The sequence below is a fragment of the Peromyscus californicus genome, unplaced genomic scaffold, assembly GCF_007827085.1.
Source record: "Peromyscus californicus insignis strain IS unplaced genomic scaffold, ASM782708v3 Scaffold_4__1_contigs__length_199733344, whole genome shotgun sequence".
Lineage (NCBI taxonomy): Eukaryota > Metazoa > Chordata > Mammalia > Rodentia > Cricetidae > Peromyscus > Peromyscus californicus.
In genome coordinates this window covers 126,278,122-126,303,344 of record NW_026294562.1, presented here as the reverse complement: position 1 = coordinate 126,303,344, position 25,223 = coordinate 126,278,122, and the positions used below count along the sequence as shown (strand labels likewise).

The 25,223-nt window shown below is 41.0% G+C and overlaps 1 protein-coding gene across 8 annotated transcripts in view; it reads left to right on the top strand.

Annotated features, from left to right (window-relative positions):
• The window catches only part of Akap13 (A-kinase anchoring protein 13), a 301,501-nt gene that overhangs the window by 69,149 nt on the left and 207,129 nt on the right, over nt 1-25,223 (top strand). For all 8 annotated transcript variants that reach the window (XM_052761654.1, XM_052761652.1, XM_052761653.1 and 5 more), the window contains exon 2: nt 8,003-8,046. In XM_052761654.1, coding sequence (XP_052617614.1) covers nt 8,014-8,046 — 33 coding nt within the window. In that variant the 5' untranslated portion in view covers nt 8,003-8,013. The remainder of the gene's footprint in view (nt 1-8,002; nt 8,047-25,223) is intronic.

The following is a 25,223-nucleotide window of genomic DNA, read 5'->3' as shown; positions in this document are numbered from 1 at the left end:
TACATATTACTCTAGTGTTATGCCCTAGAACTATGTAAAGAAAGGGGAGTGATACCTCAAAAGAGCCCCTTTCAAAGACTGCTTGTTCCAGTGTATGAAAATGTTACAGAGTGAAAATGGAGTTTTAGGAAGGTTGAGTCAGAGTGAGTGGAGCCTGGGGAGATTTTCTCAGGGTGATAAGGCTCTGGCTTTCAGTCTACAAGCAGAGACAGGCAAGTTGGCAGTGGTTCCTCTCTGGGGAAGGAGTTTGATCTGGTCTGTTGCTGAGACCCCTTAAATTACAGAGGTTTGTGACTAGTGGGATCTGGCTAGGGATCTTAGTGAAGAGGACAGTGCCAGTGCAGAACAACCAGGAAGCCAGACTGTGCTTGCCTTAGAGGAGTCCCGGTGGGAATCTGGCCTGTCTTTTTGGTTGCGTCTGCAACAGGTTCTTGGCTTTGTCTGGATGGGTTTGAATTCAGGCTATGTGATGGCAGAAACCTTCCACTCTACTGTTTATGACTCTTTGGGCATCCAGTTGTGGATAACAAAAATGTGAGTCGAGCTTTGAAAAAAATCAGAAACTTGATGCCATCATGTTTTGCGGGGCTGTGATTTCTTTAGTATACAGCCATGTCATACCAGTTTGTGTGTTTCCTTCTCTTTCCCTGCCTGGCTTTCTTTTCTTTTTTTTTTTTTTTTTTTTTTTTTTTTTTGGTATTTTCGAGACAGGGTTTCTCTGTGTAGTTTTGTGCCTTTCCTGGAACTTACTTGGTAGCCCAGGCTGGCCTTGAACTCACAGAGATCTGCCTGGCTCTGCCTCCCGAGTGCTGGGATTAAAGGCGTGCACTACCACCGCCTGGCCCTGCCTGACTTTCTAAGGCCAGGCAGTTTGGGGCTTTTCCTTTTGACTCCTTTGCTGTGGTGCTCTGCTTGTACTTTACATTGATCCGTGTCCTGGTCAGCAGCCCACTGTGCTCCCGTGGCTTGAAGCTGCTGCTCCTTCTGCTCTGTGCTTCCTCCGTGTCCATGCGTTGAACACTCCTCTTGATTGGCCCCTCCAAGTAATGGCTGCTTGGGAGCCCCTTCCTAGACAGTGTTGCTCCGTCCTGACCCTTGTAACGTTGTTACTGTCCTTATTGTACTGTAATTTAAGTACCTGTTACATGTATATATTCCTTAATAAATTGGCAAGATGAGTCATATGATTTATTTCTCAAGCTCAGTAATTAGTTTTGGTCATGAAATATTCTAGGAGTTCAGGAATGTGAAAGGGTTTTCTTTACTGTCTATGTTTTTGAGTTGTATGAACATAATAAAAAAGGCGCTGATATGCTCTCATACAAATTTTAAAGTAATCTAAAATGAATGTAAAAAAAGTTATGAATTTTTATTTTCTCACAGTTCTGGAAATAGGAACCAAAGGCCTCATGACTGAGCTGCAGATTTAGCCCAAAGCTGTGATTTTTAAAAATTTTTTTAATTAAAAATTTAATTTCTTTATTTACAGTCTTTATTTTTATCTGTTTCTGAGATAAAAATGTTCGTTATTACTTTGCTTTATGCATAAGTGTCTTTTCCCTAAATTTGTGCATATTCTGCCAGTTGGATAACCCGGCATTGATAAAATGTAGATAAGTGAATGTATTCGCAGGATTTTTGTTTGTGTGTGTTTTAGTTGACATAGATTCGTTTGTATCTCTGTTGAGTATTACTCTACTTCGGAGTCTTCTTTGTTTTCAAATCCTGCCTATCGTCTATGTTTTGGGGACACTCTTGCTCATTTGGAGCAGTGCTTTTTCCCCTTCTCCCTTGATGGTTAATAAATACGTCCTGTGTCATGTGAGAGTGACAGTTGGGCAGAGCGAGGCTAACCGCTAAGTTAGCAGAAAATCAGATCCGGGCCGTGCAGTTTCATCATTTCCCAGTGTGTGGGCCGTGATTCCAGAGCGGAGGCATTGCCAGACGTGGTTCTTGATAGAGTGCAAGAGTCTGGCATTTAACACAGCGTTGAACGACTGCTCTGGAAATAACTCAGTGCTTGACGAGGTTGTAAACAGAAGAAGCACATCCATGGGTCCTGTTACAGCCCGCCCCCGAGAGAGACAGACAGACACTTGGTGTCTTTAGACCACTCAGTCTACACACTCGATCTCTTCCTTTGACTCAGAATTCCCAGCTTTAGCCTCCCCAACTTCCCTCCAGTACACCAGCCCATGCTCCTAGGAATGTAAGAAAGATTTGTTGGATTCTGTTGTTTTCTTTGAGCAAGAGCTAAACATTTACTCTTTTACAGGAGAATAAATGTTCAGTTTATTCTAACATTTGAGCATGTATGCATTGTCATTTCCATGCTTACTTCTACCATGATTTTTTAATGGGTTCTAAGAATTGACTATAGCTTATTCTTCAGTAGAGTCTTTGGCCAGGAGAATTTATTTGAAGCATATTCTGTAATGGAGGAACTCTGACAGTAGAAAATCCTATGTATATACTTGTATGAGTTCTTAATCGCTCTCCTTCCCTGCTAGGACTTGGGGCGGATGTGGAGGGTATTTTGTTTTAAAATAACATCAATTGAAGTTACAGGTAGTCTCTAGTCAGTGAGCTGAGATCACCAAGTTTATAGGTACTAGAAAGTTTACAATGAAATAATGATGTCAAGCCTGTGAAATGCCTCTCCCAGACACCAGGAATGCTTTATTAAAGGCTTAGAATAGTCTATTTATGTTAATATATGTATAGGTACATAATTCTCATTTTTAATTGTCTGTAAGGACCATTTGTAAAGATTGTAGTTTTTATTTTTCAGTTTTATACATTTAGCAAACTGTCTCTTTACAGATTTGAGTTCATTTATGATGTGTTAAAAACTACAAAATTAGTATTCAGATTTTGTTTGAATAGTTATAGGTAAGAAAGTTTAGGAAGGGAAATTCCCTGCAATCTCCAGGGATATATCCTCACTGTGATTTACTATGATATCTACTTCTCATTGTCAACTTGAATCATCTATGGAGACACGCTTCTAGGTGTGTCTTTGAGGAAGTTTCCAGAGACATTTAACTGAGGTGGAAAAACCCACTGTAAATGTGGGCAGCATGTCTCCCGGGTTCAGATCCTTGACTGACTTTAAAAATGTGTATTGGAGGGAGCGAGAAGCTACCTGAACACCAACATTCATCTCTCTTCTGCTTCCTGACTGCAGATGCATATGAGCAGCTATATGAAGCATCTGTTGGTCTGCCTTCCCTGCCATGATGGACTGTATTCCCACAAACTGACCCAAAACAGACCTTTCCTCATTACAGTTTCTTCTTGTCAGGTGTTTGTGATAGTGAGAAATACAACCAGATGACTTACCAACTCTTGCTGTTTGTTACAGATTTTTTTCCCTCTAGTTTCTGTATTATTTTAGAATTTAATTCACATTCCAATCCTTTTTAAGATGTTGTCAGAAAGGTCTCTCTGGGCAATAGTTTACTATTAATACTAAGCTCACATTTAGTTTTTCATGGTTTTCTGTAAGACCAAGAAACTACCAGAAGATGAAGCAGTGACTTTTGCTCTGTATCTGGTAACGTCCCTTAGATTCGGTCTGCCTGGATTGTGTATTTTAATTCTTCCGCCAGTCCTGTAGTGCAGGCAAGAGTTCTCTGTTTTCTGTGATTAAAGAGACTGAGATTCAGATAAGCAGTTTGCTTCAGGAGAATTAATCTGTAGAGAATTTGTGATTTTTTTTTTGTAACTTCTCATCTCGAATTTATGTACCACTTCCCTTTACCTTTCCTATATTAATACACCTTTTAGCTGATAGCATCTTTGAGGCATGGAGCCTCTCAGTTGGGTACACACTGCTACTTGTGCCTGTTAACAGGTGTCTTTACCTTTTACTAAGGATTGCTACACTCTGGCTTGCTGGATGATTCTGCTGTTTCTTTCGTAAATAAAGCTTCTTTAAATGCAGCTGTATCTATCCATTAATGTACATATTATAAGAGAGACACAGCCCACAAAACTTGAAATATTTGCAACCTAGTCTTTAAACAGTGTTTGTGAGCACTAGGTATAATTTAGTTGTAATCTTTTTGTAGCCTTTTAAGATTCTCACTCCTTTACACAGGCACACTGTTCCTGTCCCCCTTTCCCTCAGATCAGCCATATAGCTGTAGAATTTCAAGCCTCAATTTCTGTGATGTCTTATGTAGTGATTGTCTACACCCAGTCTATGGCCACACCATCCTGAACATGCCCAATGTCATCTGAATTTCTACATCTCCCTTTGTAGGCAATAATTTCAAAAATTCCAACATGTTTATTATTGTTTATTTTGTGAACACTGCACAACTGTAGCAGTCTAACCATGGTATCAGCACTGTAACCTATGAAGAAAAGACTGGGAGTAGCTTACATCAAAGTACAGGAAAATGTTAATTTGTATGATTGAGATAGTTGGGGTTGGAGAGATGGCTCAGCAGTTAAGGACACTGACTGTTCTTCCAGAGAACCTGAATTCAATTCCCAGCAACCACATGGTGGCTCCCAACCATGTCTAATAAGATCTGGTGCCCTCTTCTGGCATGCAGGCATGCATACAGATAGAGCACTCATATAAAAAAAAAATTGATGAGTCTTGTCTTGACATAAAGTGAACATGCCACTTTTATACAACAGTAAAATAGGAAATTTGTGTTCCTTCCACATTATAAAACAAAGTAGGAAGAACAAAAGTCTTGATGACTGTCATTCTGCTTAATTTCACATCCATCAGGTTTATGACTCATTTCAACTCTAGGTAGTTTTACACTGAGTTGTGGATTTAGTGAGCAGACCTCATAACGCCATATCGCTACGACTGAATTTTGGTGTGTCTTCTTCGTCTTTCAAATGTTAGATAGCTTTTTCTGTTTGTACTTCTCGGTATTGGCTGTTATCTGAAGGCTGCTCATTTGAATCTGTGATTTGCTGTAGGTTAACTGGCTAAGGAAGACATTGTAAAACCTGATGAAATTATCAGATGTCAATAACACTATTAACTTAATTTCACTAAGTTTTCTTTGCAGAAAGATTTAGCAAATTTTGTTGACAAAGACTTTGAGTTGGTGACATGAGGAGAAAAACCTGTATGTTGGTATCAGACAGATTTGGGCTGCTTCCTTTTTTGCCCTTGGTATTAAATAACTTATTCTTTGGATCATTGAAATGGGGAAAATGGTATCCTCTGTGGAGAAGGAATGAGACCTCAAAAACAAAGCGCCGTGGAAGTTAGTTTCGCTCTTCTTGTGTGTCAGTATTTAAGAAGCTTCTTACAAGTCATCCAGTCTAGACTGCCAGCCCTTTCCCAGAGCCTTCTGATCATTACTTTGATTTTTTTTGACACATGGGCTCTTTCTGCTGCCCTGTATTGCCAGTGTAAGAGTGATCTGACTCTTTGGGAAGTGTGGGGGGACAGACGCTTTGCTAGCTGTCTTTAATCCTGTGTTGGAGTGGTGTGTACGGGATTGGTTTTGTGGTGTGTATAGATGAGTGTATAGTTCTACGTTATTCCAATGGCGTCAACCTACCCTTACATTATGTGACTTTCATCCAGTATGATGGAGCCACATAGAAAAGTTGATGTTGAAGCCAGCATTTTAAATTTTAGCAAATTAGCAAATCATGAGGCATGACTGGTGAGTCACGCAGCTTTTTCATCACAGTATGAAAAAGTATTGCTTATGGATTGCTGAAGTATTAATTTCTTTGTCAGTGTAACTGACATTTTTTACAGTGTGTAATGGCAGAACCGCTTCATAAGTTAGTCAAAGTACATTGACTTATAACTTTATATGTTCCTCCAATTCTGTGTCCCAGGCAAGTCTGAACGAGATCTGAAAAATCAATTAAAAGGCCAACCATTTAAAATTAAATGCATATTTAATACTAATAACAATAATACACTGAAAAGGTATTCAAGCCCATCAATATTTCTCTCTTTTTTTTTTTTTTTTGGTTTTTTTGAGACAGGGTTTCTCTGTGTAGCTTTGTGCCTTTCCTGGATCTCGCTCTGTAGACCAGACTGGCCTCGAACTCACAAAGATCTGCCTGCCTCTGCCTCCTGAGTACTGGGATTAAAGGCGTGCGCCACCACCACCTGGCAATATTTCTCTTTTAAAAAATTACTTTTATTTATTTTTTAGCTTTGTGTGGATTTATGTGCACTTGGGTGCAGTTGCCCAGAGATGCCACATGAGGGCATTGTGTCCTCTGGAGCTGGAGTTACGGGGCAGTGAGAACTGAACTCTGGCCCTCTGGAAGAGCAGCAAATGTTCTTAACCACCGAGCCATCTCTCCAGCCCCTAATCTTTCTTCTTAATCTGCATTTACTATTTGAATATGATGGTTTGAAATATACTTAACTTTCCTAGTAAAAAGAGCTGATACATTTCTGATGTTGGTTTTCAGTGATTTTAGTACTTCTAAGTACAAAGTCATTAGATGAAGACAGGCATGGAGGAAAGAGTACTCCAAGCTCTGAGAACAGTAGCATTGTGCAGTCTATGTTGGTTGCTTTTGGGGTAAGTCCTGATTTCTCTGTCTCTCTGTCTCTCTTACACACACACACACACACACACACACACACACACACACAGAGCTTGATCTGTGGTAGGTCTCTGAGGATGTTTATTTTGAGAGGTGTGTTCAGATTATTCATGATCTCGAAAAGGTCTTTTGTTCTGAACATTTGACTATTAATCTCGAATTTTATGCTGTTTGGATTTCAGTTTTATTGTTCAGCTTCTGAAATCTGTTAGAATTCATGGTGGCAATTTACCTACTGTTTTTCACTGTGTGAATGTTTCTGAACTGCTGATGTTGCTGGTTAGTATGTGTCTTAATTTATCGGTTACAAATAAAAAAGCTTCAGATGAAGTTTTAATTAAATCACTTTGGTCTTCTCTGACTATAGTGAGGTCAGATCAGTTTCTATTCAAGTTCAGGGTATTTGGCAGAGAACCTGCTGTTCTGATGCCTTAGTGAAATTACCAAGCCCAACTTTTTTTTTTTCTTTTCTTTTTTCCAAGCCAAACTTTTAAGAGGATGGTATTCTTTTTTTTTCAACTTTTAAATTATTTTTTATATTTTTGAAGTTATAATTATGCCATTTCTCCCATCCCCTTTCTTCCTCCAGCACTTCCTGTGTACCCCTCTTGCTCTCAAATTCATGTCCTCTTTTTCTTTAATTATTGATGTTGGTTTATGTGTGTGTTCCTAAATATATCAATACCACCTGCTCAGTTCATATAATGTTACTTGTATCGATATGTTTATGTTTTCAGGACTGAACATTTGGTATTGGATAACCAGTCAGTGCGCTCCTCCCTGCGGAAGACTGTTTCTCATGTTCTCTGCCTTCTTTAGGTATTTGTAGTTCTTTGTCTAGGGCTGAGTCCTTGTGAGCTTCACCCCTTCTATCTCAGTGTGTCTATTGGTGTTGTCTGAGTATGTTATTTAATTTAAAAAATATAATCCTAGAAGCCTTTAAATTCTTTAATTTCTTTTTAATATGTTGAAAATTCAGGTATAGGAAGGACCCGGAAATTTGGCCATTAGTTTTAGCTGTTAAAGGCAAACTGTAGCCTCCTTTTTCTGTGGGAAAGGCAACAAGCCAGAGAACTTTAGTGGTCTTCAGGTACCTCCTTTCACCCCAAACTTCGAGGATTTAGGGAGCATCCACTGGCAAGCAGTATTTCATGGGCTTAGGGTGTCATGTGAACGTTCAGCTGGGATGTTACTATGAAACTGTTGACCTTTATTTTTCAATCTGCCCTCTTCTGAAAAGACTAGAGTATAAGAATTCTGTTGTCTGTGGACTTCCCTCTTCTTCAATCTCTAAGGAAAGCTGAGTGGGCATCACTCAGACTTGGGGTTGCACTCACTTTGCCACGGGTGACATCGACAACTTTTAGGTGGCATTTTTTTCATATATATTTTTGTTGACAACTTTGATTTTATTCTCATCTATTTCTTCGTTTTGTTTCAGTGTCCTGGGTCATGAAACTTAGTCCACAGCAAGCTCCATTATATGTGAGTAAATAATGTGGTTTATTTTGATTTTATGCTTATTTGTGTTTGTTTATTATGATCACCTTGAAATCTCATGTGGTAGAAATTAGGAAAGAAAGCTTTGTACATTTACATACAGCTTTACTGATGTGTGTGTGTGTGTGTGTGTGTGTGTGTGTGTGTGTGTGTGTGTACACACTTTTGAAATCAAGCTTGATTTAGTAAGTTCTAAATGACTAATATGTGCATGGAACTAAACTGAGAACAAATACTATTTTACTATTTGAAGACATCTAGTCAGTGTGATAGTTTGTACATGTGAAACGAATTGCCCTGCAGTGCTACTGTGCTCTCTTGTACTTTTTCACCTGGAGAGCATTTCTGTAAAAGTAGAATGGAGATCTTCATGCCCTTTGAGGTTCCCTGCATTACAACTATGTGACATTGTGTGCCATTGGCCAAAATACTACTATCTTAGGACTCTGGCTAAAGCAGGCATATCATTTCCCTAAAGTAAGGGCATTGTAAGGGGAAATGACTAAATGCACAAATCTAGGCTGAATAAGGTGCATTCTAGATAATTTTTTTCTTATTGCTATAGAAATGAATTGACTCCATGAGGGTGGGAAAAAGTGTCTGTGGGTGAGGAGGCAGCCAGAACCGTGAGAAGAAGCCCTGAGGCCTTGTGTTGTAGTGGCTTGGAGACTGAGAGAAGCCCTCTGTAACAGGATTTGAGTCACCTTGAAAAAACAAGGGCTCTTTAGTTGTTTCAGAAGTCTCCACAATTTGTTTAGGGCAAAGGACAGATGTTGGAGCAGTGGGAGGCAGTGAGGATCTGTTGGCGGAGTGATTGCATATCTATGGGAAATATCTGTTGAGACTTTTTGCCATCTAAAAATTGGATAATTTGTGTCAGTTTTAGAAACAGATTCCTTGTCAGATTTGTGATATGAAAAAAATTGCTGTTCTGTTCACTGCCATTTCACTTTTTAAAAAGATTTCATTTTTGTGTGTATGAGTGTTTTGCTTACATATATGTGTGTGTGCCACATGTGAGCCTTGAGCCATTGTAGATGAGAAGCGTGTGTTGGATTTGGATCCCCAGGAACTGCACTTATGGGCGGATGTGAGTTACCATGTCAGTGCTAGGAATGGAAACACCGTCCGTGGCAAGAACATCAAGTACTCTTTCCTGCTAAACAATTTCTCTAGCCATGATACTCCACTTTCTTGATGGCATAGAAGTGCAAAAATTTCAGTTTTGGCGGTGTCCATTTTATTACCTCTTTTATCATTTATGTTTGATATCTTATTCAAGAATAATTCCTTGCTTATATCAAGTTCACAAGGATTTACTCCCAGATTTTCATCTAGGAATTTAGCAGTCTATCTTTTTTAAAAAACTTAATATTTTCTTATTGATTCTTGGGGAATTTTACGTCATGCACCCCAATCACCCTCATTTCCCAGTCCTTCCGTGTCTGCCCCCACCCTCGTCACCTTCTCCCCCCAAAGGGAAAAAAACTGGTCTCACTGACCCCATTGGGCAACACCTGCTCCTGTATCAACCCCAGCCTTCTCTCACTCCTGCCATAGCTGCTGGGTCTCCAGTTCCTCGGTGTAGGGACCGCTCTGCTCCTCCATCTTTCCCGCCTCTCCATCACACATTCGTTCCTTGTAGTGGCATTGGGAGCTGCAGCGTGTCATGAAGTATGCCCCTTTTTCCAAACAGCCTTATTTGCAGATGTTCATTGCAGTGAGTCGTTGGCCTGGTTCAAGGCCTCTGACTTCTACTACACCTTCAATACTGGGCCCTTGCCAAGACTCCTCTCGGATAGCCTCCTGTTGCCCAGAGTTATAGAGATCCTGCATCTATGGTTCCTCAGGACAGGCCCCTTCTCATGCTCCAAGCAGCTTATAGGTGGGATACATGTTGGGGTGGGCTGGCTCAAAGCCCTGGATCTGGGCCTGGGTGGTAGCTGAGTTGGTCAGCTGGGGCCTCCCAGGCTGCTGTGGGAGGGGCCGGACCAGGTTAGCAAGGCCCGCAGACATCACCATGGGTTCAGGCGGCAGCCCAGACCATAGACATCTGAATGGCCTTTGGTGGTAACACGGCCACGGAGAGCAATGTGGCCTCTGGCTGCATCAGGATGACTGACCAACTCATGGTCCTTTGCAGCTGCACGGACCTTGAGTCTCATCAAGGCCTCAGGTGGCTATGCATGCCATCCAAATCAACAACACCCCCCACGCCCCCACCCCGAGTGAAATCTGAGGATACCACCAAGTCATCAGTCAGCGCTTCCATCCTATATCCACATTAATCTCTGGCTTCATCACAGCCTGGGGCAGTGATGGACCATAGACACCAACATGGCCTCCAGGCTGCTGTACACCATCCCGCCATCCCACCACCCCACCATCCCACCGACCCTACAGGGCAATGACAGCATGTTGACCTCAACCCTCTCTCACCTGTCATTGCCATCATGTCTTCAGTTCCGCCTTTCTCCATAGGGCACACACAGCTCCGTTTTTCTGTCTTTTCTACCTCTTCATCACATATTTGTTGATCACAGTGGCATCCGCCACCCTGTGCCACGTGGCTGGGATAGCCTGGGTGTGTCTTCCGCTGCTGTGGGGCCTCAAATGTCACTCCTACTACACATGCAAGTTATTGGTTGATTCTGTTGGTACTTAAAAGGCACCCACGTCAGCAGTCTTTATCTTAATCCACAAACTATGATTCTGTTTATTCAGCAAGAGAGATTTGAATTGTGGATCTTGAGATGGGAGATTATCCTGGATTATGTGGATGACCCATTACCCATTGTAGCCTTTTTTTTTTTTTTAAATTTGAAGACTGAGTTTCTTTGTGTAATCTTGGCTGGCATAGAATTTGCTTTGTAGACCTAGCTGGCCTGAACTCACAGAGATTTTCCTGAGTGCTGCAATTAAAGGTATGTGCCACCATGCCTAGTTTCATATGGTTCCTTTAAAAAAATTATTTCATTTTATGTGAATGAGTGTTTTTGCTTACATGTATGTGCATTGTGTGCATGCCTGGTGCCTACTGAGGTAAGAAGAGAGCAATGGATCCCCTGGATGGGTATGTGCTGCCATGTGGGTCCTGGGAATCGAACCTGGCTCCTCAGCAAGAGTAGCAAGTGCTCTTAACTGCTGAATCCAGCCCCATGGCAGGGTTCTTAAAAGTGAGACAGAGTGAGGAGAGTCAGAGAAATTTGAAGATGCCCTGCAGCTGGCTTTAAATGTGGAGAAGTGGGGCATCGGCCAAGGAGTGTAGCCCATAGTAACAGGAGGAAGTAAGTGAACACTTTTCTCTAACGGCATCTAGGGAGGAACACAGCTCCTCTGAGTTCAAGGCCATCTTGATTTACATAGGGAGTTCTAGACCAGCCGAGACTATATAGTGAAACGTTATCTTTTCTGCCCTGGTCAATATATGTATGTATGTATGTATGTATAAAATTTAGTCTGTGGTTTTTTGAACTTACTGTTGTGGACTCTCAGATGTAGAATATTTATAGAATCAATAAGCATTTGGGAATTACCTGCTTTGCCCGTTTTATGTTAGACATAAGGAGATTGAGTTTAGAACATGTTGCGATAAAGTAGCACAGCTGTGATTGGAGGCTGTTTTCTAGATGAGTCAGAAAGTACTATAAACATGTTAAATTTTAAAAAGCTTCATTCTGGAGGCGGGAGAGATGGCTTAGTAGGTAAAGTATGGGGACCTGAGTTCAGATCCCCAGCACACAGGTAAAAAGCCAGGTGTGACTGGGAAGCAGAGACAGGAAGATTCTGGGAGTTTTCTGTGCAGCTATTCTGGCCAATTAGTAAACTCCATGGTCAATGAGAGATTGTCTCAAAAAAATGTAGATAGTGATAGGAAAGAGACCAGGCTTTGATTTCTGGCCTCATACATACATATGTACACACACACACACACACACACACACACACACACACACACACACACGTGGGGGGTAGGGGGGAGAGAACAACAACAATAAGCAAAAAACACTATTCCTTTAGAGATGCAAGACTCAAGTAAGCACATTATATATGATTATATATGGTATCATAGATATGTGTAATATGTGCAAAGGAATTGAACAGGCTCTACAGAAGAATGCCTTAAGCTTCAGCTTACAAATATGTCTGTCAGCAGTCATACTTAGTGGCAGTTTGTTATGTCTTTTAAAAAAGAGTAACAGTATATTCCATTCTCAATTAACTGAATTAAGACAAGTAGGTATTATACGGCAGTGCATTAGCCATGGAGTCAGTATTGAGCAAAAGGTCAAAGATTATTGTCTTACGTAGGGTTTCTATTGCTGCGATGAAACACCATGACCAAAAGGCAAGTTGGCGAGGAAAGGGTTTATTTGGCTTACACTTCAGCATTGCTGTTCATCACTGAAGGAAGTCAGGACAGGAACTCAAACAGGGCAGGATCCTGGCGGCAGGAGCTGATGCAGAGGCCATGGAGGGGCAATGTTTACTGGCCTGCTCCCCATAGCTTGTTCAGCCTGCTTTCTTACAGAACCCAGGACCACCGGCCCAGGGATGGCACCACCCACCATGGGCTGGGCCCTCCCCCATTGATCACCAGTTGAGAAAATGCTTCACAGCTGGATCTCAAGGGGGTATTTCCTCAGCTGAGGCTCCTTCTCTGATGACTCCAGCTTGTTTAAGTTGACACACAAAACTCCCCAGTTCAATTATGTGGAAGTTTTCTTTTAAATTACATGTTTGAGGTCTCGGGGGGAGGGGGGTGGTGTGTGTGTCATGAGTAGAGGAGAGAAAACTGCTGTGAAAGAAGGAAGACAATCCCGAGAACTTTCAACTCTAAGTCAAGATGAAGAGAGTGGACTCCGCATAATGACTTTACTCAGTCTCTGAGTGGAGTTTCATACAAAATAATCTGCAGTAGTTAAACATGGGAGCCAGGCACGGTGGCGCACACCTATAGTCCCAGCAGTCATGAGGCTGAGGCAGAAGGATCACCATGTGTTTGAGGTTAGCCTGGGTTACAGAGTGAGGCCCTGCCTCAAAATAAGAGTTGTACACTATACAGATGCTTGTATTCTGAAATAATTCAAATGAGGCTGCCTTAATGCATAATCATTTCTTGGAGATGTTCTCAGTGGATGTAGAGTCGCTGGGTTGGAACTTAGAAGACCCGTAGCTAAGCGCGTGTGTGTTTTCCTCACGTGTTAGTCCTTGCATGAGTACAGCCTCGTGGCAGAGAAGCCAATGGCGACACTACATGACATACACGATGTGTTTCTTGCCCCTCCACAAAAGTGTTAGTTGTTGGCAGATGGATCACAAGGCGTATGTGGGTCTCTCAAGTGGAGGTGGTTAAAAGCTGAAAAGTTTAGGAATCTCCTTTTCTGTGTGATAATCTTGATAGTATAGTGAGAGTAAAAATGAGAGACAGTGGGAGATGCAAGAGTGTTTTTTGAAAGAACAACAGAACCAAATGCTTTATTTAAAATGAGAAGTGAACCAGTAACGAATGATTGACAGGGGATTGAGAATTTGGGTGTGACAGTTGACGCCATTGTCAGCAATAGAGGGGGCAGGAGGTAATATACTTCTTTAAATACATATGACACATAGCTTTCCTATGAGAGGGTGGCCTTGGAACTCTAGGACAAACATTGAAGTGGAGATAGTCTGTGTCCTTACTAAAGTACTGGTATTTTAGACTGTGAGAAGAGATATAGGAGTGGGTGGCTTTAGAATGGGGGACTGTTGAGGAAGAAGGCCAAGCTGAATCAGGAGAGGAGTTCCAGAGAGCTCTCAGGCATATTCACTAAGAGATCCATGTGTCAGATGCACCCACAGGGTAGCTGTTGAGCCCCAAGATGTCGACGATTACGGCCCAACACAAAATCATGAGTTTGAGGAATTCAGTTTCGTGGTTTTCAAGCATGGACTTTGTAGGTGACAACATTGTGTAACAGTGTCAAAAGTTTGGGCATGTCTATGAATTAATATTTGAGCCTTTAGCACTTTATATTCCGGGAATACTTAATTTCAGTCACACATCAGGATTAGAAGTGAAAATTGGACTGGAGCTGGGGAAGCTCATTCTTTCCTTCAGGTGTCTTCTTTGTCCCAGCACGTGTCCCTGATGCTGGCGATGTAGCCGTGAACCTTGCAGAAGGCCTCTTGGCACTTGCCTCTCATTGAGGAGAGGACGACAACTGATGCAGAAAAAAAATTTAAAGAGGAAAAAATGGTTTTTTTTTTTTGGTTTTTTCGAGACAGGGTTTCTCTGTGTAGCTTTGCGCCTTTTCCTGGAACTCACTTGGTAGTACAGGCTGGCCTCGAACTCACAGAGATCCTCCTGGCTCTGCCTCCCGAGTGCTGGGATTAAAGGCGTGCGCCACCACCGCCCGGCTCAGGAAAAAATGTTTTATGAAAATAAACCCAGAGGATATGATGGTGCCTGCCTAGGGGCTCTTTTGGGGTAGGTGGTGGGGAAGGCCTCTGAGGGCCGTGTCACTGAAGCAGAGACCTGGGTGGCTTGGCGGAGCAGGTGATGTGCAGCTCTTCAAAGGAACCAGTGCAGAAGGCCCATGTGAAACTGGCTTGATGACATAGAGGAATAGGAGACAGTGCTTGGGCTTAGTGAGTAGTCAAGCTGGAAAGGTCCAGTCTTCTGTGGATGAGATTGGAAACATAGGGAATAAGGGGAAAGCTAGATTTTGTTAGGTTATCACAGACCCTTGGGTAATCTTCCTGGACCCATCATCCCTCACAGGGAAGGACAGGACCTGTCTTCATGCGCCCTAAAAGCTAACCCCATAATAGCCGGAGTCTTTTAGAATGCTGGGCTCTATCCTAATGAGCATGTGCTGGCCTTGGGAAGCCTGGATTTTAGGTAGTTTAAGCATATGTATTTTGGACTATACATATGAGAAAAAATAGTTTGTCTTTCTAGTCACTGAGATCAGTGTTGTAGCTGTAATCAGATCCTTTTGAACTGAGGATCGATAGTGTAGTAGATGAGTCATTTCACTTAGGACAGTGCAATAGAGATTCTGCTTTTGGAAAAGTTCTTTCATGGCTTTATTATTTTGGGAGGGTATCATGGTTAATCTCTCTTTCTCGATCTCTTTTTTAAAGATTGATATAGTTACAACATTTCTCCATTCTTTTCCTTCTCTCCAAATCCTCCAATATACCCCTCCCTGCTCTCTTTCAAATTCATGGTTTCTTTTTTTCACTAATTGTTATTGCATGCATATATGTATATGTATGTGCATACATATTTTTAAATATAACCTTTCCAGTCTATATAATGTTATTTGTATGCGTGTTTTCAGGGCTGACTATTTGGCACTGGCTAAGCAGTTAGTGTGCTCTTCCCTGGGGAGGGCCACTTCTCCCACGCCCAGCTTTCTTCAATTGTCTGTAGTTCTTTTGGTGGTTAATCTTGATTGCCGATGTGACAGGCTTTAGGAGACAAGCCTCTAGACGTGTCTGTGAGGTATTTAACCAAGGAGGAAGGGCCCACCCTGAATGTGGGTGATATGATCCCCGTGGGTTGGTCCTAGGCTGAATAAAAAGGAAAAAGCATGACCAACATTCATTTCTCTGTTCCTTGACTGGACAAAATTGGCCAGCTGCCCCATGGTCTTGCAGCCATTATGGACTGTATATATATTTCCTTAAACCACAAGCTGAAATAAATCTTTGAAGTTTCTTTTGTCATGTATTTTTGTCAGAGTCACTGAAGAGTTATTAATAACTAAAACAAAAAGGAAAAACATTTCCAAAGTTTGTTGTTAGTCCATTTGTGAACCTAAGTGGTTGTTGATACAATTTTAGTATAGTCATTTCACTATCTTATTTCTTTGACTACCGCTGGTATGAAACACTGATTTGTGCCACTGGTAATTTTTCTAGATAACAACTCCTTTAAAAAAAATGATAAAGCGTATTTAGGCAATACCTTACAGTTTAAAAGGCGTGCCATACTTATGTCATTTAGTTCTCACAGCACAGTTGTTATGGTAGAAAAACATGAGTTCAAGATGGTTCATTTAGTAAATGGCAGGGTGGGGCTTTTCCTAGAAACTGATTCAAATTCATTTTTGTTCTTCCGTATACCAAGTGGTTGTGAAGCCCCACAGCTGTTCTATAAGCTGTGAAAATCTTACACTTGCATAGATAAAGTTCTTTTGTCTTTTGACTAACTCAAGTTTCATCTTCTATTTCGTTTTAAAATTTTTAATTATTTCATTTGAAATAAATTTAAACTTAACAAATTACAGTGATGTTAACCTCTATTAACTTTTCGTGTCATCTGCTTATCATTTACATTGTGTTTATATTTTAAACCATTTGAAAGTTGATATTATTCCATTCTTTTAGGTATTTTCTCCTAACTAGGATATTTTCCTTTATAACCTAGTACAGTGAACAGAACCAGGAATTACAGCATCGATGCAATGCGAGGTCATTTAAGCCTATATCCAAGTGTCTTTGACTGTCCCAGAGTTTTTGTAGTTCTTTCCTCCCAGCTCAGGATTTCATCCAGTGTTACATCGTAGTTATATCTCACTAGTCTCTGAATCAAGAAAAAGTACTCTTTTCATATTGACATTTATGAAAAACATAGGCCGTGTATTGTAGCAGTTTGGATTTTTGTGATGTTCTTCTTGTGATTTTGTAGTACTACATAAACAACGCTCTTCTTTTGGTAACTTTATTCTTTTCTGTTATTTTGAGGTAAGGTCTCATTCTGTAGTCATGGCTGGCCTAAACTTCCTATGTAGACCAGGCTGGCCCAGAACTCAGGGATATGTGTCTGCCTCTGCCTCCCCAGTACTGGGGTTAAAGGTGTGTGCCACCACCTCCAGCTTGCTTTGTTCATTCATGTCTAACTATTGGAGGATTTACTTTGGGTCTTTGGTTAAGATAGTGAATGTATTTGTTCCGGTGGAATGAAGCCTCATAAGATGGTATGATAAATTGCTCATTTTCTCCATCTGGTTTGGAAACACCTTTTGCATATTGGATTTTCCTGAAATGGGGCACCCTTATTCTCTGTCTCCAAATATAGGTTATTCTTGTTTGAATGTGAACTGCCTGCCACAGGTTCATGCACTTGAACATATGATCCCAGCTGGTGGTCTGTTTTGAGAGACTGGAACCTTTATAGAGTGGAGCTTAGCCGGAAGAAGTGGGTCACTGGGGTACAGGCTTTAAGGGTGATAGTCTAGCCTCACTTACAGGCCCCAGTGTCTCCGTGGCATGATCTGTTGAGACGAGCGAGCTTTCCCACACTCCCACTTGCTGCATATCTTGTCAGCCCTAATGGACTTTGCCTCCTTAAACTTTGAGCCAGAATAAATCCTTCTGCCTTTAAGTTGTTTCTTTTCAGGTGTTTGGTCACAACAATAAGAAAAAAAAACTAACGCTAATGTCAGTAGAAAGCTCATTGTAAATAACACATTACTTGAGGTTTGAACAGAACGTTGTCTTTACCTTTGTATACCAGAATCTTTTTGTCTTAAATTTTATGTGTATGGGTGTTTTGCTTGCATGTATGGATGTGCAGCATGTGCATGTCTGGTGTTCACAGAAGGCAGAAGAAGGTGTCAGATTTCCTTAGAGCCACAGGTAGTTGTGAGTCACTGTATGAGTGCTAGGAAAAAACCTGAGCTTTCTCTCCAGCTTCTGGTTCTTAACAATTGCAGTTCCCAACTGAACTGTAACAAATATACCTAACATGGATGCAGTGGGTACCCAGTGAGTGTTTGTGAGTAAGTGAAAAATAGTTCAGATTAAATTATAAAAATGTATAAAATTTACGTAGTTTAGATTGAACAACTGCTTTCTTTGAGGTGTGTGTGTGTGTGTGTGTGTGTGTGTGTGTGTGTGTGTGTGTGTGTGTAGGCCTTGTTGGCCTGAAACTACCTTTATAGACCAGACTGGCCTTGAACTCAGAGATCCCCTTGCTGCCTTCTAAGTGCTCAGATTATAGGCATGCACCACCATGCCCAGTAATTGTCAATATTCTATGAACACAGTGCATGTGCACTTTGGTCTTCTTGCTCTAAAGAATAAAAATATGGCCTTACTGGAGCAGTAAGGAGTAAGAGATGCTGTCAGCCACTCAAAGGAAAGCCAAGCACATAAAGGAAAGGTCAGCGTTTAATAAACATCGAGGCCCTACCATCTGATCCACCACTAAGTACTACCTGATTAAACAATTTGTCACTAGTAACAGTAAATAGATCCTCCTCTAGACTAACAGCCAAAACGGAAGCCAGGTTTTTAGATGTTGGAAGGAGGCAGAAAGGGTCTTTGTTGCCTCTTAGGCCCAAGGTACAAGGGAACAGTAGGTATAGGTGTCAACAGTTAGGAGACTTGGACTGAATTCCTTAGTTTATTTTATTTTTTTTTAAAGATTTATTTATTTATTATGTATACAGTGAGTGTTCTGTCTGCAGGCCAGAAGAGGGCACCAGATCTCATTGTAGATGGTTGTGAGCCACCATGTGGTTGCTGGGAATTGAACTCAGGACCTCTGGAAGAACAGCCAGTGCTCTTAACCTCTGAGCCATCTCTCCAGCCCGAATTCCTTAGTTTATATATGGGGTGGCAGTGGTGGAGAATGAATATTAATGTGAATGTATCTTTACTACTTTACACCAAGTAAATTCTTTATAGTTAGCTCTGCATGTAGGTGGCCTTGTGAGAAAGTCTAAGCCTGGGGAGTAGTTTGATGAGCCATAGGAATTTCTGTCTTTTAGGGGCTGTTGAGTTGTGTCTTCTAGGAGAGCAAGCAAACCAAGCAAGGAAGAGACTGAGGGAATCGCCTGTAGTCTTCCCTAGGATGGGTCTGATCAGAATCTTCAGAGAATTGGCTCAGTCGGTGTGAAGGGGGACAGGACTTGAACTGATTTGACTTTAAGACAACATGCAAACAGAAGTTGTAGGATAAGAATTAGAATAAATGGATTAAGAGAAATGTAGTGATTGGAAGACTGAAGGAGAGGAAGTATTTGAATCAATCATTGAGTTTTCTAGGTGGAACAAACAGATAAGGTTTAGGACATCTTCATGAACTATAGAAACATAGAATAGTTTGAAGTAAGAGGGAGAAATATTCTTAAGTCATATTTTGTAACTTTTGACATAGTTGAATAGCCATCTCCCTGAAGTAATCAGCCAAATACTTCATCCTTATACTTAGAGCATCCTTAAAAGGATGATGAGTTTTTAGCCCTGAGCCAATGAGGTCAAGGCAGGAGAACATGAAGGTATTTCTCAGAAGGTATTTCTCTGCATTTCCGGATACTTTTTCTGTATTAGAACAGTGTTCTCTACCGGTTTCTGAAGTGGTCCAGTGGGCTTTGAGTCTATTGTGGTTAATGCTATTTTTAGCTGTAACTTTAGAGGAGACTGCTATGCCAAACACTCTCCCAGATGGTTTATATTGGATGTTGGCAATTTGATAAAATGACCAGAAGAACACATTTAAGGAGGGAAAAGAAGGGGTGTATTTCTCATATTCTTCGGTTGCAAATTGCCTTTTTATGGCTCTGAGGCTGTTTGTTTACTTTTTGGCTGTGGGGCCAAGGGGAGAGTTTCCATCAAATACATCTACTCTTTGAGGAGGCACAAAGGCACCCCTCCAGCAAAGTAAATACCTTTAAAAGTTCTTTAAAATATTTAATTTGATGATACAGTCACACATGAGAGAAAAATTCTTTTTCAAGACAGATTCCAAGGTAATACATGGGTTAATAGTCATTATCTACCCTGTGTTTAGGATAAGACTCCTGTTTATTAGATTTTCAAGGGGAAGAGCCATTTCAATTGCAAAACAAATGTCCAGAACCCCAACAAATATGGTTTATTATGTTGTCCTTTCTCTCTCCTTTTCCCCTGGTACCAATATTTTTGCATGTAATAGCTTCTGAGATGAGACAAAAACATCCTGATAATTGACAAATACCATAAGAAAAAAAAAAAAAAGAATAGCCGGTAGTAGATGTCTTTCTTTATTTAAGTTGTGCAAAACAAAACCATATCTAGTGATTTTAGCTGTTTCTATTAGACTAAACCACAGCTGTTATTGTCTGTTTTTCAAAGAAAAGGAAAACTATTTAAAATGACATCTTCAGTTGGGGAAAGGTACTATGGCTCAAAGTTAATATGCATTGCCTAATATGCTCTTCATAATAAGCATGTCGGGCTTGCTTAATATTTCCACTTTACATCCTGGCAAGTGAGTTCAAAAAGATCCCTCATCCACCCCAGTGCACTTGTATTCAGATCTAGATAGGCCCAGAAGCCATATGCAAAGGGCTCCTCCATTCAGCATCTGGATATCAACAAAGAATGAATGACTTAGGGCTACCACATTGGATTTTTTTCCCCACTTTGGACTTGTTTCCAGCCTCCTAGCGATTTGTACTTTGGGCATTGGATTAATGTGCTTGTTGATGATCATTAGAACAGATTTCAGTCCATATGCCATCAGAATCATCATCTAATAGTACTAATGCAGGTACTGTGTTGAGAGAGAGGCACCTGTAAAAAAAATGTTTGACCACTTAAAAAATGTTCTTAGATGTTGTTTGCTAAGTCAAAATTGGGAAGAACCACTGAACTTAGGGTACCTGTAAGTGTTCTCAGTTGCCTTAGTAGGAAAGGGGACCAATTTGTTACAATTTGTTAGTGGACCCCCCCCCCACACACACACACATACACACACATACACACTCACTCTCCGCCTCCTCCTCCCTCTCCCTCTCCCTTTCCCTCCTCCCTGTACCCCCACCCTTTCCTGGGAAATGTGTTTTCACAGCAGGAACTGAAATAATCTGTGACTCACTTTGCAGTTAGGTTATATTTTGTTCCTACCATGGGCCTTATCAGCATTCTGACATCTTAAGTGGATTATCTATTTTAACAGTACATTTCTGATAGGTCTGCTTCAACATTTCATTGGCTAGTGGCTCTATCAAGCTAGATCTGAGAATTATATTTAAATGCCAGTACTTTGTACTTAAATAACAGTACTTTTTAATAGTAGTACTAGTGTTAGAAGATAAAAGGAAATCAACTGTTGCTCCACAATATGGTTTTACAGAGAAACATTTTGTTTCCGTCTGTTGGACTTTTTAATCAGTTTCCAGTAGTTTGAGCTTTCCATTTTAAGTGGCATTTTTAGAACTAACAAACGTGGTTTTCAGTGACTATTTAAAGGATACATTTTATAATAGCTTTATATTTCCTAAGCTTTCAAATAATACTGAGGGAAGTTAAATTTTCCATTTAGTACTTGAAGAGGAGTCTTGCTGGCCACTGAAGATTGAAATATAATGTTCTGTTTAATTCGTTCAAAATAGATATTATGAAGCACTTGTTACGTGAGTGGAGATCAGGTCTTAGAAGACTAGACGTGTTGCACTCATAGTGAAGCTCAGATTGCTAGAAGGAGGTGATACTGGCAGAACTGATGGGGACCCTCAGAAAGGATAGCTTCTAGAATACCCCACTCCCAACACGTAGAATGCTGGGCTTGGAGCCAGCAAACCAGAATCCTGTAATCCTGATGCCCACTCAAGTCTAGTCATGAACCAACTGACCAAAAAGGTTAGTTTTAAAAGCTCTTGGTGAATTAAATTGGAACAGTTTGGGTAGATTTATGTCTTCCAACATGGCTAATAAAGCAATCCATCAAAGATAAACAGGAAGTTGTCATGTAGGTTGTTATTTCAAAAGGACAAGTACCCAGCTTCTCTTAAGGCCAGCTTCCTGGGTAAATTGTTAATAGGTTTTGAAGTCCCTGTTAAAGTGTGTATTATTGAATATAGTTCCAGTTATGCCACCAGTAATGGCGACTTTCAGAGGACCACTCTGTTATTGGAGCTAGCACTTCATATTTATGTTTCACAGTATTTTTTATGTCATTTTTAATTTTTCACAGGTTCTTTGTGTGGACATGGATAACAAAGGCCACATCTGCTTTGTAGTGCAAGCAGTATAGGTCATGATGCAAACAGGACTGATAAGATCCCATAGGTTTTTTGAATTTGCCCATGGACTGCCTATAAAAACTACAGCATAAATGCAAATAGTGTTTTGACATCAGCATTTAGGGCTTTAAAGATCCCTAGCTGTGGGTGGTGCTATGCTGAGTTGGTGGAATGCTAGGAAATAAACGACTTCCAATACATTGTTACTTGCTTTGAAATACCCACCACCACCACCACCACCACCACCACCACCACCACCACCACCACCACCACCAAACCATTCAGCTTTCAGGATGAATTTGCTGGCATTTGTCTGTATGGTGCTCTGCCTTATCCTTCACCCTTCTACGGAATCCATCACGCCTCTCTCTAGTCTCTGCTGTGCTTTGCAGACCACTTAACACTTCTAACACTTCAGATGCGTTTTTGTGTATGTGTTCTCCCCATTTACTCTGTTGCACATTTCTTGAGGGTTGAGGGCAGTACTTGAATTTTGTTTTCATTGCTTTCAGTTTTGCTTGTGCTTCTGTATCTCAGTGCCTTGCATGTAATAGGCATGGTAGTTTTGGTTAAATGTCCTCAAGTAGGACTCCAAGTCATCCTCAGGAAAGAGCTTTGCCCCATGTGTGAATAAATGTTTGATCATTTGAAGGAGAGGTTAAGATTTATGTCCTCAAAGGGAAGATAAGCGATGAAACTGCACAGAACTTTGTGATCTGGAGCAAGTGACTGAGTATTATTTTGTTTTGACCTCTGTGGTGGGGTTTTTAGTGAGAACTCGGGACTGACGGTGCAGTGATTTTTAGCCAAACTTCTGTCCCATATCTCTGTTATTTACTTGGAACTCTCTGTGTGTGCTTTCTTAGTAATCTTGTTCTACTGGTCTGACAGAGCAATGAATTAGGAATTGTGTTCTTATTTTATGGAAGAAGAAATTGGAGTAATGTAGCTAGAGTTTTCCTGCCTGGGCCACAGTCAGGACAAATCTCTCTCACCTGCCAGTCCCACAGCCGCTCAAACCCAACCAAGTAAACACAGAGACTTATATTGGTTACAAACTGTATGGCCGTGGCAGGCTTCTTGCTAACTGTTCTTACAGCTTAAATTAATCCATTTCCATTCATCTATACCTTGCCACATGGCTTGTGGCTTACCGGCATCTTCACATGCTGTTTGTCATCGTGGCGACTGGCAGTGTCTCTCTGATTCAGCCTTCCACTTCCCAGCTTTATTCTCCTCCTTGTCCCGCCTATACTTCCTGCCTGGCCACGGGCCAATCAGTGATTTATTTATTAACCAATCAGAGCAACACATTTGCCATACAGAACATCCCACAGCACTTCCTCCCCCCCCTTTTTTTTTCAAAAAGGAAGGTTTTAACCTTAACAACGTAAAATTACATATAATTTGGGAATTTGGGCGTAGCTTCTCTTACTACTTCCTGTTGGAGGGGGGCGCTGTATCTTATGGGGACACAAAGAAAATTTTAGGATTATGGAATAGTCCATGAGGCTGTATTGTCTGAGCCAGATGCCTTCAAAACATTCTGGATGTTGGATCATCTGGGCCATGTTGTCATCGGAGACCTTTCAGGGGGTCTTGGTTGGTCAAACCTGATGTATCTTAATCTGGAACAAATCCATAGCCTCTGGCTTTCTGTGGGAACAAAAGAGACTCTTTTCCAAAGCAACACATCCTTATATCCAAATTTTGAAGTCAAGGTATCTTTAAAATATACATATTGGTTTAACTCAACAACTTTTACAATCAAATGTTTTTCTGCAGTTAAAAATCCCAAAGACAACACAATCCAGATTCTCTGTGTAATATTCATCATTACGTGGCTTATTTTTTATATTAATTTTACTGTCTCTTTAAAGACTTTATTTTTTAAAACTATGTATTTGTTTATATAACTGTATATATCACCTTTTTTGTCTCTTTCAAGCCATTCTCTTTACAATGTGTGTATCACCTTTTTTGTCTCTTTCAAGCTCATTCTCTTTACAATGTGTGTATATTTTACACACATTGTAAACTATTACATCTGAATCTGTCTTATTGTGAATCTATTGCTTTAAACTGCAGCAGCTGTGGCTGCTGGCTCCGCCCACCTCAGCTTCCCAACATGGCTACGTTTACGACCAGCTCTGGGAGCTATCGTGGGTCTATGCTTTTATCCAAGCAGTGTGTAGTCCAGAAACCTCGTTTTTTTGTTTTGTACTGGCAAAGGCCAAATCCACCACGCAGCTTAATGTGCCACTTGCAGAGGCCTCATTCCCACCATACTGCAGGTCGAGCGCACGAGAGACAATTAGGAACTGTTTTTAGCTCCGTTTTAGAATCTTTTTTCTCAGTTTTTAGATGGAAACTCTTGCCACCATGTTGGACGCCATTTGTAGCTAGAGTTTTCCTGCCTGGCCCACAGTCAGGACAGATCTCTCTCACCTGCCAGTCCCACAGCCGAGTAAGATTTATATTTTAAAGTTACCCGTGTCTATTTGAAGATGGAAGTTTTTCATTGCTTCTTTGAGACTTGAGATGAGACTATTAATATTCTTTTTTAATTAAATTTTTTTATTTGTATGTTTGTTTGATTTTATGTCAGGTGTGTACAGGTATCTGAAAAAACCAGAAGGGGGCACCAGATTCCTTAGACCTGGAGTTACAGGCAGATGTGAACCACCCAGTGTCCAGAGCGTCCAGCATGGTTGCTGGGAACTGAACTCAGATCCTCTGTAAGAGCAGTGAGTGGTCTTAACCTCTGTTAAGCCATCTCTCCAATTTCCTCGTTCTTGCTCTTAAAATTATTTACGTATTCATTCATTGATTTACCTATTTAATTGGTGTGTATGGGGGCACAAGTGCCACAGCATGCCTGTGGAGGTCAGAGGCCAGCTTGCAGGGGTCAGTTCTCTCCCTTATCATGTGGTCTGGGTCAGATTCAGCTCAGGTCTCCAGGATTGGGAGAAAACACCCTTACTTGCTGACCCATCTCCCTGGCTCTGTTTACTCCTTTTTAAACCAAGAAAGAGCTGTTGGCTCTTGTATATCCTTGGAGCCCTCCACAAAACTCTGTTTGGATTAACTGCTGACCCCATGTGATATACAGAGCATCTGGCAGCTGGGGTGGAATTCTCAGCTGTCTCTCTTTGTTTT